The 14,713-nt window shown below is 45.3% G+C and overlaps 1 protein-coding gene across 2 annotated transcripts in view; it reads right to left on the reverse strand.

The window, feature by feature from the left end:
• LOC102371223 (WD repeat-containing protein 47) overlaps positions 1–13,793 on the reverse strand; it is a 52,407-nt gene extending 38,614 nt beyond the window's left edge. For both annotated transcript variants that reach the window (XM_025206491.1, XM_006025656.3), the window contains exons 1-3: positions 13,631–13,793; positions 7,798–7,881; positions 4,725–4,809 (exon numbers count right to left, since the gene is read on the reverse strand). In XM_025206491.1, coding sequence (XP_025062276.1) covers positions 4,725–4,809; positions 7,798–7,881; positions 13,631–13,788 — 327 coding nt within the window. In that variant the 5' untranslated portion in view covers positions 13,789–13,793. The remainder of the gene's footprint in view (positions 1–4,724; positions 4,810–7,797; positions 7,882–13,630) is intronic.
• Between the last annotated feature and the right edge of the window lie 920 nt (positions 13,794–14,713).

The raw sequence follows: 14,713 nt of genomic DNA on the forward strand, positions 1-14,713 counted from the left end.
CGCTGCCGCCCCCAGGCAGGCCCTCCACGGTGGGCCGCAGCCATTCAGCCCGGCTCTGCAGGACCCCCCCAAAACACAGGGCCATACCCTATGGATGGCCCTGGCCACAGCTACTGCCTGCCCCCTGCCCCTTGCCTTCTCCCTCCCTAGAGCCTCTGCTCCCCTGCCCACCCCTCTTCCTCCCTGCCTTACCTATGCTCTGCGATGCCAGGTTCCATCCATGCTGTAACCTGGGACACTGAAGTACAGCCTCAGCCTGGCCCTGTAGCAGCAGCATGCAGCCTGCACAGATGCTCAGAGGGCAGGACTGTGAACCATTTTCAGTGCTCTAGGCTAGAATGGGGACAAGAGTATGCCACCATGGAGCAAGGGTAAGGGGGAGAATTGGGGGGTGGGGGACAGGCAGGGGGCAAGGTGTTCAAATCTCCCCATACCATCTGCCCCCCACTGCCTGCACCCCTGCAGCAATGGGGGTATGAATTAAAAGATGACCCCCCCCCAGTAAATAGATTCTATATATGGAAAACAACAACAACAACAACAACAACTTTCTATATGCAGGGTCTAATTATTGCGGGGTCATCTTAAAGTCAGGGACATCTTAGATTTGAACAAACAGGATATATTTAGCGCACTATATGCTCAATGAGATATAGAGAAATAGTTACAGATTCCTCCCCTCCCACACCTCATTCGGGCAATTAGTCATTTGTCTCAAACATATACTTAAGAAATTCATAAAGCTTTTTAGTAGCAATTTAATGTTCCTATAATACCAGTGTAAAGGGGAAAAAACCCCTTCAAAATAAATGAATGGGTCTTAGTCTATAAGCTTTGGCGTACTGCAACTTGGATTACCATTTTTCCTCACTAAAAAACCTCATTCAGAACTTAATCCACAGAGCAAACCAAGACAGGGTTTCATGAATAAGTTATGTATCAGTTGACTGAGGCTAATCGAATCAGCCAATGCATTCAGCGAAATCAGTCCTCTGTGACACATTTATTCCCTTAGCAGTAAAGAAACAGGACCAACACTGAGTTTTTGTCCAGAAAAGCAACAACAGGAAAAGTGCAGTGAACAATTTAAAATGACAAAATAAAATAAGGTCTTACTTTGAAAATATAATAAATGGGTCATGATATTTGTATCAGGACACATATACAGGAATCAAATATCCTTTAAAAATGAGATTAAACCTAAAAATATATATTAAAAAAACCCAACAGATCACTAAATAAATCACTGGACTGGGACACATGACTTTAACAGAGAAAACCAGGATTTCTGCTCATAAAAAAAAAGCAAGTTCTCCGATTAAAACCCCCAAAATCTGCATTTCTCTATAATTAAAAATGAAATGCCAGTAAATACATATAGGTATCAGTTGAACACAATGTTTTATTGACATATTTACAACGTTAAAGCAATTTGGAAGCCTACCAGTGCCTCAATCATTAGAATAAGATAAAATCTAAATACCTATAAAATTTGGTATTTGATTTTGGGGCTTTTTAAAAAAAAATCAGGGGGAAAAAAAAAAAAAAAAGAGCTCCCTCTGTCCCCTTTACCCACCAGGACACGGGTCCAGCTGTGGCTGCCCCCCCGCCCCGCTACTTTGTGGTGCTGAGCAGCCCCAATATGCTGGTGCTCCTCACTCCAAACCCACAGCCCTGCAGCCCTACCAGTGCCCCTCACTCCCGACCCACAGTCCCTCTCAGCCCTGCTGGTGCCCCTCACACGCGACCCGCTGCTCCCCGTCCCTAGTGTGTGAGGAAGAGAATAGGTGGGTAGGGAAGGCATGGGGGGCACAGGTGACAGATGGGTGGGATATCCCTGCCAAGATTTCTGTGCCCACCGTGGGGCATGGGGCTGCAGTAGGGCCAGACCAGCTCTGGGCAGGAGCCACCACTCTGGCCCAGTGGGGGAACCTGGCACCGGAGGGAGTGCCACCCCACCATGGTGAGGCATGGTAGGGGCAGCAGTGCAGAGTTGTACCTCCTGCTGCTGCTGGGAAGGCAGCGGGTTGCTCACCATGGTGGCTATAGCAGTGTGACGCTCCCTCCTGCACTGGGTCCCCACACTGTGCCGTGGAGATAGCTCCTGGCCACAGCTGATCCAGCACCACTGCAACACTGTGCCCTGCTGTAGAAACAGAAATCTTGGGGGGCACATGCCCCTTTTTCTCCCAACCCCAATGCTGTGCTTCCTCCCCTCTATGTGTGGCCTATTTCCCTTCCATGCCCCCACCCATCAACATGTGGACTGGACCCACCCCTCGCCCCCCCAGACTTACCTTGAAGGAGCTGTGGGAGTTGCTCTCCACCACTGCCTGGATGCCACATACATGTGCACGCACACACATGGCACCCTTTGCCTGACTACCCTCCACTTGCAACCCCAGCAGCTCCTTGCAGGCTGGAATGCTGCCAGCCTGCAAGGGGAAAACCCACTGTTGCCTGCAGTTCTCTCCTTTAAAAGGGGGAAAATTCATGTTTTTCTCCATTCTCACCTCTATTCTTGGCAAGACCTTAGAAAAAAAATCATAAAGGATCACATTTGCAGGGGGCTAGCAGGTAACTCAGTGGTAAGGGACAACCAGCATGGGTTTATAGCAGGCAGATCCTGCCTGACTAACCTGGGCTCTTTTTATGACCAGGTCACAAAGTGCTTAAATGCAGGAGCGGAAGTAGACATTATTTACCTGGATTTTAAAAAGGCTTTTGACACAGTGTCGCACCCAATTCTTACAAGCAAACTGAGTAGCTGCGAGATGGATTTTCTTACAGTAAGGTAGGTGAAAAACTGGCTTATGGGATGCACCTGGACAGTGGAGGTGATTGGGTCAGTTTTTCCCTGGAGGGATGTGGGCAGTGATGTCCCTCAAGGCGCTGTCCTGGGACCAGTACTGTTTAACATCTTCATCAGCGATTTGGATGAAGGTGTTGAAAGCACCTTGTTCAAATTCACTGATGACACTAAACTATGGGTTATAGTAAACACACTGGGGGGCAGGGAGCAAATTCAGGCAGATTTGGACAGACTGGGAAAGTGGGCTGATCAGAATAGTATGCAATTTAACAAGGATAAATACAAGGTGCTGCACCTGGGGAGAAAGAATTTCCAACACACCTATAGACTGGGGGTACCATTCTGAGCATCACAACAGTGGAAAGAGATCTCAGAGTCCTGGTTGATGCAAAAATGAACATGAGTCACCAGCGTGATGAGGTAATAAGCAAGGCTAACCGCACTCTTTCTGGCATCAGCAGGTGCATCACAAGCACATCTAGGGAAGTGATAATTCTCCTCTATGCAGCATTCATGAGGCCGCAGATGGGTAACTGCATCCAGTTTTGGGTGCCGCATTTCAAGAGGGATGTGGATAACCTTGAGAGGGTTCAGAGGAGGGCTACTCATATGGTTGAGGGCCTGTAGGTAAGACCCTATGAAGACAGACTGAGGGACCTAAATCTCTTCAGTCTCCTCAAGAGAAGGCTGAGAGGTGATCTTGTGGTTGCCTACAAACTCATCAGGGTGGGTCAGCAGGGAATAGGGGACACTCTGTTTACCAGGAAGCCCTTGGGGTTACCAGAAATAACGGCCACAAACTGAAGGAGAATAGATTTAGATTGGACATAAGGAAGAAATTCTTTACAATAAGGGTTGCCAAAACATGGAACGGTCTTCCAAGGGAGGTGGTATTTTCCCCTGCCTTGGAGGTGTTCAAGAAGAGATTAGACAGGCATCTGGCTGCGGTTACTTAACCCCAATGCTCTTTCCTGCCTGGAGTAGGGGGTCAGACCCGATGATCTACCAGGGCCCTTCCAACCCTAGAAATCTATGAAAGGAGAAAATCCACATTTTTCCATGGAAAATGGAAAACCCAGATCCCTGCTTATGAGGACAGGCTGAGGGAACTGGGCTTATTTAGTCTGGAGAAGAGAAAATGAGAGGGGAGTTAATAACAGTCTTCAACTACCTGAATGGTGGTTCCAAAGAGGATGGAGCTAGATTGTACTCAGTGGTGGCAGATGACAGAATCAGGAGCAATGATCTCAAGTTATAGCAAGGGAAGTTTAGGTTAGATAATAGGAAAAACTCACTAGGAGGGTAGTAAAGCACTACAACAGGCTAGCCAGGGAGGCTATGGAATCTCCATCCTTGGAGGCTTTAAGACCTGGCTAGATTAAGCCTTGGCTGGGATAATATAGTTAGGGATGGTCCTGCTTTGAGCAGGAGGTTGGGCTAGGCAACCTCCTGAGGTCCCTTCCAACCCCAGTTTTCTGTGAATGTATTTTTCATATTCTAAACTGTTTTATTAGGGAGTGCTAGACTGTGTACTTGGTAGAGCTAGGAACTACCTTTTTACCTTTGATGACTTTTGTCAGTCCATAAGCATGCAATAAGTTTTGTGCATCTGTTTGTATTAAAAAAGCACCAATTGCACTGGATCCAGTAAAGTCCAGGACTGGAACGGCACTATTTGGAGGTGCACTATTAAGATTATGGGAACAAAATCTATCCCAAGTCTTTCTGATGCTATTCCAACTATAGCTGTGCTTTTGAGAACATCACCCTTTTAGTTTTGTACATGAAAAAATGTAGCTGAAAGTTTCTGAAGCTGCATACCAGTAATAATGCTATATACTTCCATGATGCTTTCAAATCACAGTATTTTAAAGCATTTTACAATTGTAGACAAGTAATAAATAAATCTTACGTGCTGAGGCTCATCTTCTGCTGACATTGCATTGTTTACACATAAGGCTTCTAAAAATTTCTGCTTCAGTATAATATAGCGAAACCTGGACAGAAACAAAACAGAAATGCTAGAAACCTTGATGCAGCAGCTAAACATGTTAGCAAGAATAGACAAGACATTGTAAAATATTTTTTTAATTAACTATAGGAATAACAAAAATTTAACAAGCCAGACAATTGGTTCTTAGCACAAGTTGTCTTTTCCAATTCATTAGTTCTAGATGTCTACCCAGACATCTCGTGGGAAGAGCGCTCGGCTAAATCCGAGCAGTCGCAAACCTTCCTCTCATGCGTGGATAACCTCCATCTGACTCAAGAAGTCTACGGGCCAACAAGAGGTAAAGCGCTGCTCAACCTGGTACTGGCAACCAGGGATGACCTAATCAGCGACCTATCGATTGATGGGAAGCTGAGTGACAGTGACCACGAGCTGATCATCTTCACCATCCGCCGTAAAGCTGGCAAGTCAGTCAGCAATACAGAAGTCCTTGACTTTAGGAAAGCTGACTCTGACAAGCTCAGAAGGCTTGCCGGTGAGGCCCTAAGGGACCACGACCACAAGGGGAGGGGAGTTCAGGAAAAGTGGTTGCTCCTTAAGGAAGCGATCCTCGATGCATAAGCTCAGGCTATTCCATCTCCGAGGAAAGGCAGCAAAAGGGCACAGCAGCCCCCCTGGGTCTCCAGGGAACTAGCGGACCTCCTGCAGCTAAAAAGAAAGGCCTACAAAGGATGGAGGATGGGATCCACCTCCAAGGAGGAATATTCTGCGCTGGTCCGGTCCTGCAGGGAATGAACCAGGAAAGCCAAGGCTGCAGCTGAACTCCAACTAGCTACAAGTATCAAGGACAATAAAAAGTTCTTTTTCAGATATGTGGGGAGCTGGAGGAAAAGCAAGGGCAACATTGGACCCCTGCCAAACCAGATGGGACAACTGACAACCGATACCCAGGAAAAAGCCAACCTATTAAATGGGTACTTTGTGTCGGTCTTTCATCAGTCCCACGGGATGCCTATGCCCATTATGGGACAGGGATGCCCAGGTGAGAGAGATTCCCTGCCCTCTATCAATGCTGACCTCGTGAAGGAACACCTTGAGAGGCTAGATACCTTCAAGTCAGCTGGCCCTGACAATCTACACCCCAGGGTACTCAAGGAGCTGGCCAGCAAGATAGCCCAGCCCCTGCCACGGATCTTTGAGAACTCCTGGCACTCTGGTGAAGTGCCCAAAGACTGGAAGAAGGCCAATGTGGTGCCTATCTTCAAGAAAGGGAGGAAAGTGGATCTGGCAAAACTACAGGCCCATCAGCCTGACCTCTATCCTGGGGAAGGTCTTAGAAAAGATTATCGAAGAAGCCATTCTTAACGAACTGGCTGACAGCAACATCCTGAGGGATAGCCAGCACGGGTTTGTTGCGGGTAGGTCTTGCTTGACCAATCTTATCTCCTTTTATGACCAGGTGACCTATCACCTGGACAAGGGAGAAGAGATTGATGTAATACATCATGACTTCAAAAAAAGTCTTCGATTTGGTATCCCATGATCACTTCTTGGCAAAACTGGCCAACTGTGGCCTCAGGTTCACCATGATCCGCTGGCTGGGGAATTGGCTCTGTGGTCGGACCCAAAAGGTGGTTGTTGATGAAAGTCAATCATCATGGTGCTCTGTGACCAGTGGGGTCCCCCAAGGCTCTGTCCTTGGACCTATATTGTTCAACATCTTCATTAATGATGTGGACATTGGAATCGGAAGCGGACTAGCCAAGTTTGCTGACGATACCAAACTCTGGGGTAAAGCATCCATACCTGAGGACAGGAGGGCGATCCAGGCTGACCTTGACAGGTTCAGGAAATGGGTGGACATGAACCTGATGGTGTTTAATGCTGAAAAATGCAAGGCTCTCCACCTTGGGAGGAAAAAACTGAAGCATCCTTATAGGCTCGGCAGTGCTACGCTGGCTAGCACTATGGATGAAAGGGACTTGGGGGTCATGATTGACCACAAGATGAACATAAGCCTTCAATGCAATGCTGCAGCTAGTAAAGCGAGCAAAATGCTGGCTTGCATTCATAGATGCTTCTCAAGTAAATCCTGGGACGTCATTCTCCTGTTGTACTCGGCCTTGGTGAGGCCACAGCTGGAGTACTGCATCCAGTTTTGGGCTCCTCAATTCAAAAAGGATGTGGAGAAGCTTGAGAGAGTTCAGAGAAGAGCCATGTGCATGATCAGAGGTCAGGAAAACAGACCTTACAACGACAGGCTGAGAGCTGTGGCGCTCTTCAGCCTGGAAAAGCGCAGGCTCAGGGGTGATCTGATGGCCACCTATAAGTTTATCCGGGGTGTTCACCAGGATCTGGGGAAACTATTGTTCACCAAAGCGCCCCAAGGGATGACAAGGTCGAACGGTTATAAACTACTGCAAGACCGTTTCAGGCTGGACATAAGGAAGAACTTCTTTACTGTCTGAGCCCCCGAGGCCTGGAATAGCCTGCCGTTGGAGGTGGTTCAAGCACCCACATTGAACGCCTTCAAGAGAAATTTGGATGCTTATCTTGCTGGGGTCTTATGACACCAACTGACTTCCTGCCCCTTGGGCAGAGGGCTGGACTCGATGATCTTCCGAGGTCCCTTCCAGCCCTAATGTCTATGAAATCTATGAGAAATACTACACTTTACAGTATTTGCAGGTTGAGAAGACAATGATATACTTATTCAAGAAAAGAGACTAAGTAACTTATAAGTTACTTATAAGTAACATTGCTGTTTTATATGACTAAGAAAAACAAACAATTTTACAATTCACTTTTTGTACCATTCTTAATGGTAGATTTTAACTATACAAAGTTTCATAGGAGAATATTTTGACAGGTAAAATACTTCACGAATTCTATGGGATTTAAAGTTTGTTGTTCTCAGATTCTGCAGTTAGAATTTATTTTTCTAAACCTCTGAACATCTCATTCTAGGAATCTCCTGTTTTAATATCGCCATAAATAATATAAAGCATTTAAGCGTACATTCTAGCTTTCTTACCTTTTCTTGTCAAATTTTTCCATGCACTCAAGAGGTTGAATGAATTGAAGAACCTCATCCCACTGACCATCCAGGATTAACTGCCTATAACAAAAGAAACAGGCCCTCAGTTTAGCTGGACATTTTACACTTTTACAATTGTATTTATTTATTCATGACATGCTGTCATCTGAAATAGGACAGCTGAACAACCATCTTTGTAAGAATGTAGTGCTTTACAACAAAGCTGATAATAAAAGTTGACACATTTCTTGTACTAAGAAGCAAGGCCAAAACGAAGGATTCAGTTCTAGTATAGGCCTCCTGTGCTGACAAAATAACCACTATTCCTTTATACAGAAAAAGACTTGGGGAACATTTTACATTTAAAAGCTTGCAATTTTTGTAGAGTTAAGTGGATTAAAGTATGGCAGAATGAATGAGTTAACATGGGATAGGGTAGGTTGTGAAATTACAGCATGTCAGCTACTCCACAGGAACTGCCCATTTACACCTGGTGAAACAGAAGACTCCAGTGACAGTGCCATTGCAAGGGGTTTGGTTTCAACCACGGTCCGCACTTCAGAGAGAGTGGACTGTTGGGAAGGGATGGCCTCCACTTCACCTGGAAAGGGAAGAAGCTCTTTTTGGCCAGAATGGCTGACCTTCTTGACAGGGCTTTAAACTAAGACCTCTGAGAGACGGGCTGTCTATTAACAGTTCTAGCCCAGGCCATGTCAGCTGCATTACCAATACCTTGGGCTGCCCAAGGTAACCCACTCTAGCAACAGCTCAGGGAAAGGTCCCGCTTCACCCCTCAGGGAAGCATTGGGCTTCTCATGGTAGACTTAACTGCCTGTACACAAACGCTAGGAGCTTGGGAAATAAGCATGAGGAACTGGCCCTTCTCCTATGTGAAAATGACTATGACCTTGTAGAGATAACAGAGACTTGGTGGGACTCTACCTATGATTGGTTGGTTGCTTTAGAGGTTTACACCTTGTATAGGAGAAACTGTGTGGGAAAGAGGGGTGGGGGTGTTGCTCTCTACGTCAAGGATCAGTTTACCTCCCTGAAGATTGAGTTTTCTAACCAGGAAGGATGCCTTGAGATCCTCTGGGTCAAAATACGAGGAGAACATGAGGAGGGTGACATACTTGTAGGAGTCTACTATAGACCTCCCCACCAACTAGATCGGGAATTCAATAGGGAACTGGTCGAGGCCGTGCACTCCCGATGCATGATCATCATGGGGGACTTCAACTCACCTGACATCTTTTGGGATGAGTGCTCAGCCAAATCTGACAGGTCGCGTAGCTTTCTCACTTGCACTGATGACCTCTACCTAACATAGGAGGCCTATGGGTCAGCTAGGGGAGAGGCATTGCTCGATCTGGTCCTGACCAAAGGGGAGGACCTGGTGAGCGATGTGAGGATTGAGGGGAAGCTTGGTGACAGCGACCATGAAATGGTCACCTTCTTAGTTCACCAAAGAGCAGGCAAACCCCTCAGTACAACAGAAGTCCTTAACTTTGGGAAGGCTGACTTTTGCAAACTCAGAGAATTGGTCAGTCAGGCAATTAGAAGCCATACCCCTCTAGAAAAGGGATTACACGAGGAATGGTCATCTCTCAAAAACAATCCTAGAAGCACAGGGAAAAGACATTCCATCTCGCAAGAAATGCAGTTAGCAGGTAAGGAAGCCCCCCTTGGCTGAACACAGAACTGTTGGACCTAATTAAACTCAAAGGAGAAGCCTAGATCAGTTGGAAAACAGGGAGCATAACCAAAGCGGACTACTCGGCACTTGCCCGCACCTACCAGTAGAGAGTGGTACAGAAAAGCCAAGGCACAAACCGAACTCAGGCTAGCTATGGGAATGAAGGACAACAAAAAGTCCTTCTTCAGATAAGTGGGAAGTTGAAAAAAGAACAAAGATAGCATTTGGCCCCTTAAAGATCCAACGGGGCAACTGATATCCAACACCCAAGAAAAGGCTAATCTCCTAAATGACTTTTTTGCATTGGTTTTTCACCCTCCAAGGAGGATCACACTGTCAGAAAGGACACAAACCATTCTGGGAGCAGGTGATAGGCCCCAAATTGGTGTGGATCAGGTGAGGGAACACCTTGAGAAACTGGACATTCACAAGTCCATGGGCCCAGACAGAATGCACCCGAGAGTCCAGAAGGAGCTAGCAGACATCACTGCATCCTGGTTGGCAGAGATATTTGAAAATTCATGGGGCTCAAGCAAGGTCCCGGAAGACAAGAAAAGAGCCAACTTGGTCCCTTTCTTCAAAGTAAGGGAGGAGGGATGACCCAGAGAATTACAGACCGATCAGTCTGGAAAAATCCTGGAAAAAATTGTCAGGGGATCCATCAACACCAGTCTAATGGAAGGCAAGCATCTGAATGCCAGCCAGCATGGCTTTGTGACTTGCAGGTCTAGCGTGACCAACCTCATCTCCTTCTATGACCAGGTAATGTGTGCCCTGGACAAGGGAGATGACGTGGATGTCATATCTGGATTTCAAGAAAGCCTTTGACTTAGTTCCCCATTGTGTCCTCATGCTTAAGCTGGAGAACTGTGGCCTGGATCATTTTACGGTCTGATGGCTAGGTAACTGGCTATGGGGTCAGACCCAAAGAGTACTAGTTGACGGAAGCAAATCAACTTGGTGCAGGGTGACCAGTGGAGTCCTTCAGGGCTCGGTACTTGGGCCAGTACTCTTTAACATCTTCATTAATGATCTGGATTCAGGAGTCAGATGCGAACTGGCAAAGTTTGTGGGTTATGGGGGAGGGCGGTCACATGGAAGAACAGGCTGGGGATACAGGCCAACTTGGACACGTTCTCAAGGTGGGCCAACCAAAACCTGATTGCCTTCAATGTAGAGAAGTGTAAGGTGCTGCACCTTGATAGGAAGAACCTTCAACACACTTACAAGCTCAGCAGTGCTACGCTCCCTAGCACCATAACCGAAAAGGACTTGGAGGTCTTAATTGACTACAAGATGAATATGAGCCACCAATGCAATGCTGTGGCTGGCAAGGCAAACCAAACTCTGGCAAACCAAACCACTGATGTATCTCAAGCAAAACCAGGGAAGTCATCCTCCTGTTTTACTCGGCCCTGGTAAGACTACAGCTGGAGTACTGCGTCCACTATTGGGCCCACCCACTTCAGGAGGGATGTGGAGAAGCTTGAGAGAGTCCAGAGGAGAGCCACTCATATGATCCAAGGCCTGGAGTGCTGGGCAGATGAAGAGAGGCTGAGGAACTTGGGACTCTTCAGTCTGGAAAAGAGAAGGCTCATGGGGGAACTTGGTGGCAGCCTGCAATTATATAAGAGGGGCGTATCAGGACCTGGGAGAATAGCTGTTCACCAGAGCTCCCCAAGGGATAACAAGGTCTAACAGCCATAAACTCCAGGAGAGCTGATTTAGACTAGACATAAGAAAAAAAAGTTCTTTACGGTGCGAGTGTCCAGGGTCTGGAACAAACTCCCCCCCACACCGAGGTGGTGCAGGCATCTACTCTGGACTCTTTCAAAAGAACATGTGCATGTATTTCTTGCTGGGGTCACTTGATCCCAGCTAACTTCTTGCCTATGGCTGGACTCAATATCATGAGGTCCCTTCCAGCCTCCCCATGTCTATAAAAATCTATGAACCTGTTTAGCCACAGGAAACTTGAGTTAACTTGCCTCTCAGTGACAGTGGACACTTTATATTTACTACAGGATAAAAGCATGCATGCTAACACCTACAACGTAACAATTTGCTTCACCTTCCCACTACAGCTTACCTCAAGATAAATTGTTAGTGTAGCCATACTTTCAAATTAAAACTCCTCTAATAACTAAACAAAAAACAAATGAAGGGTGAAGAGCCTCAATCTTGAATTTGTTAATTTATGTAACAATCCTATCTTCACACTTACTCAGCTTTGGAAATGTGTGCCAAACACCTACAATACCTACATAATTGGGTGGGGGTGAGGCGAGCTCAAAAATGTTGTAAGATTGAATTAAATAATCACTGTTAATGTTGTTTAAATATAGCTATATTGCCTAGTTTCCAATGCTCCTGGTAAACTAAGTTCCTTCTAGAATCCTTGTCTACCATACAGGAGACCTGGGTTTGATTCCCAGACACTTATACAACTACAGCCATGGAGACGCCAAACATCTGGACTCAGTTTGGTCTTTGGATTCATCTCAGTAGCCCAAACGGAGGATGGAAGGTCTGGGTAGCCTCCACTCCTCCAAAAAAATTCCTGCTCAGGCTTATGCATCGATGGTCTGGTGTGGCCCTCATGCATACACCATGATCCAGGTGTTCATGTATACACCATGATCCAGGATCAACAGTTGCCACTTTCATAAATGTAAAAACCATGTTAAAACTTGTAGACAGCCCAGAGGAAGCTACTACAGTAAAATGGAGGCTGGAGTATCTATTCAGCTACAGATTAATAGATATTTTTATCTGTCAAAGATAATTAATTAGTTGGTAATCTCATCTGTCACTCCTTGCCCTCCCCCAAAAAGGCCTTCCTTATCACTAAAGAAACCGCTTAACTCCATTCATTGTAAAGTACTATCACCTAAATGAATACATCAAATCATCCTTCCCTTTTCAGAATATTACTGACTGACTGTCAGCTCCACTCAGGCAACCAAGCTTTGTCTTGATGAGCAGAGTCCACTTTCATAGATTGATATTAGTAGAAATCTGAGCAACTTTTGGAAACCACCTTAGGGAAAACCCTAAGGTTTTAGAAACCACTTCTCTTCACAGACCATGACTACACAGTATAAAGTAAAGTAGAGAGCCATGCAGAGATACTCACGCTTCAGTACTGGAAGCAGTACAGCTATGGCAGCATGGCATTGTACCCATACTAATTAACTCCCAATGCCACAGTCTGTGTGGCACTGCATCAGCATTGCCAAACAGAGAAAAAAAAAATATTGACGATCTATAAAACTATTTACTGACAACCAGTTCATCCCCATACCCTGATGCCCAACCACATCCCTCATTATGCTGCCCTCACCCCAGCCCACCACTGAACTTTACCTTCTCCAGCCCCACTCTCCCTGTCCTGCCATGGATCCCCACACACTGCCTCTCCCCCTTCCTAGCCCTACAGCTTCACCTTGCTCCCCGTCCCTTCTGGTGCCTCAGACTGCCTGCGGTTGTGTAGCCCTGCCTGCTTTAGAGATGAACAGCTGACCCTATGCAGTGGCAACATATGCAGGGGTGGGAGGAGGCTTCACAGGCTCCCATGGGCCACAAGGCCCTGACAGAGCTCCCTGCAGGGTCCCAAGCTGTACTCTCACTCAGAAACTAGGTGGCACTGCTCTGCTCTGCCTGTCCATCAGTGCTTCATCCAGCTTCACCCCAATGACAGTTCTTCAACCAAGCTTGCTGGGATTTTTCCCCCTTTTTAAATTTTAATCACATGGCTCAATTTCTTTTATGGACTTTACACGCAAGCATTTTTAGTCTTTTTTTGGATGGTCTATAAGTTTATGGACAGTTGCAACCCTGCACTGCACTGTACAGATATATCTATATTTACCAGATCATTATCTAAATAAAATATTTTGATGTTTTTCATAAATGCATCATCTTATTTTAGAACTCCACTGATATCCCAATACTTAAATGCCATACATATGAACATTACAGTGGAAAAATAATACTTAAGAAGTGAAAAAATTATGGCAAAGATGACTAAAAGTTTACATGCCAGTCAACTGTCATTTGTTTGGGCTAGTAAATATATGACCAGTCATACAACCCGTTAAAGTTATATTTTACCAATGACATACAAACTCCTACCTCAGAAAAAGCATATCATCTGAGAACAGGCCATTAATGACTCCACTTTCTTTCTCAAGGGCCAGCATGCTGATATGAAGTTTCCTCGAGTTCAAGAAATCCAAGATTAGTTTAATTATTTCAGCCTCCTTTACATTAACAGTTTCTTCAGCCGTCATGATGGTACCCTAGAGAAAAAGAAAACAAATTCAGCCAAATAATACAGTCAATGCTTTTTCTTAAGTCTTGTGAACAAGTATTATCAATTAGAGTATTAATATTTTTTTTCTTGAAAGTATAGAATATTGTAGTGAGCTTCCCGTGCTTACTTTGTAAGGGCAACAGTTTCCGTTGCTATTTTTATGGTGAAATATCATTGTGAAAGTGCGATTCACCATGTTTTATAGTTTTCCCTCTGAGACAGTGTCAATACCCTAACATATAAATATGTATGATTCTTTTTCCCAGGGCAGTGAGAAGTGGCATACCCTGTTCAGAAGCCTGCAGTTTCCTAGCTCTCTGGCTCAATCCTACAAACTACTAAGTGCCCTTTGTATAAATCAATGTTGAAGATAAACAGTACTTTGGAAAAATAATCTGTCTTTAGAACTACAAGTCCCAAACTGAAGTCCTCTGAGTATTTGCTGATGGTTTCTAGAAGGCCTGAAGTTAAGGAAGAATGGTCTCTTCAGGAACTGTTTGAAGAGCTAGCAGACCTGTAAGAACAGCTGGCAATGAAGAGGAGATACAGAAGCTAATATCAAGAATGACAACCATCAGTAGGAAGAAACAGTCAAAGAAACAAGGAGAAACAGGACTGGGTAGTTGTTCTGTTTATGGAAGAATTCGATATCCAGAACTACAAACAAGAGGGGAAAAACCAGGACACGGAGACAGGGCAGAACCTATCTATCTACAGAAGGGAAGGTTGTCCCGGTTTGTGCCTGGAATGAAGAGGAAAACAAAACAAACTATCAAAAAAGACCAAAAACCAAAACATGCATTAGATGCAGCTAAAATAAATAAATAATTAATTAATTAAATAAAGCAAATCTCCTATTACTATTTTTTCATATAAGTAGTTACAACTGTGATGGTAAAATG

The sequence above is a fragment of the Alligator sinensis genome, unplaced genomic scaffold, assembly GCF_000455745.1.
Source record: "Alligator sinensis unplaced genomic scaffold, ASM45574v1 scaffold535_1, whole genome shotgun sequence".
Classification (NCBI taxonomy): domain Eukaryota; kingdom Metazoa; phylum Chordata; order Crocodylia; family Alligatoridae; genus Alligator; species Alligator sinensis.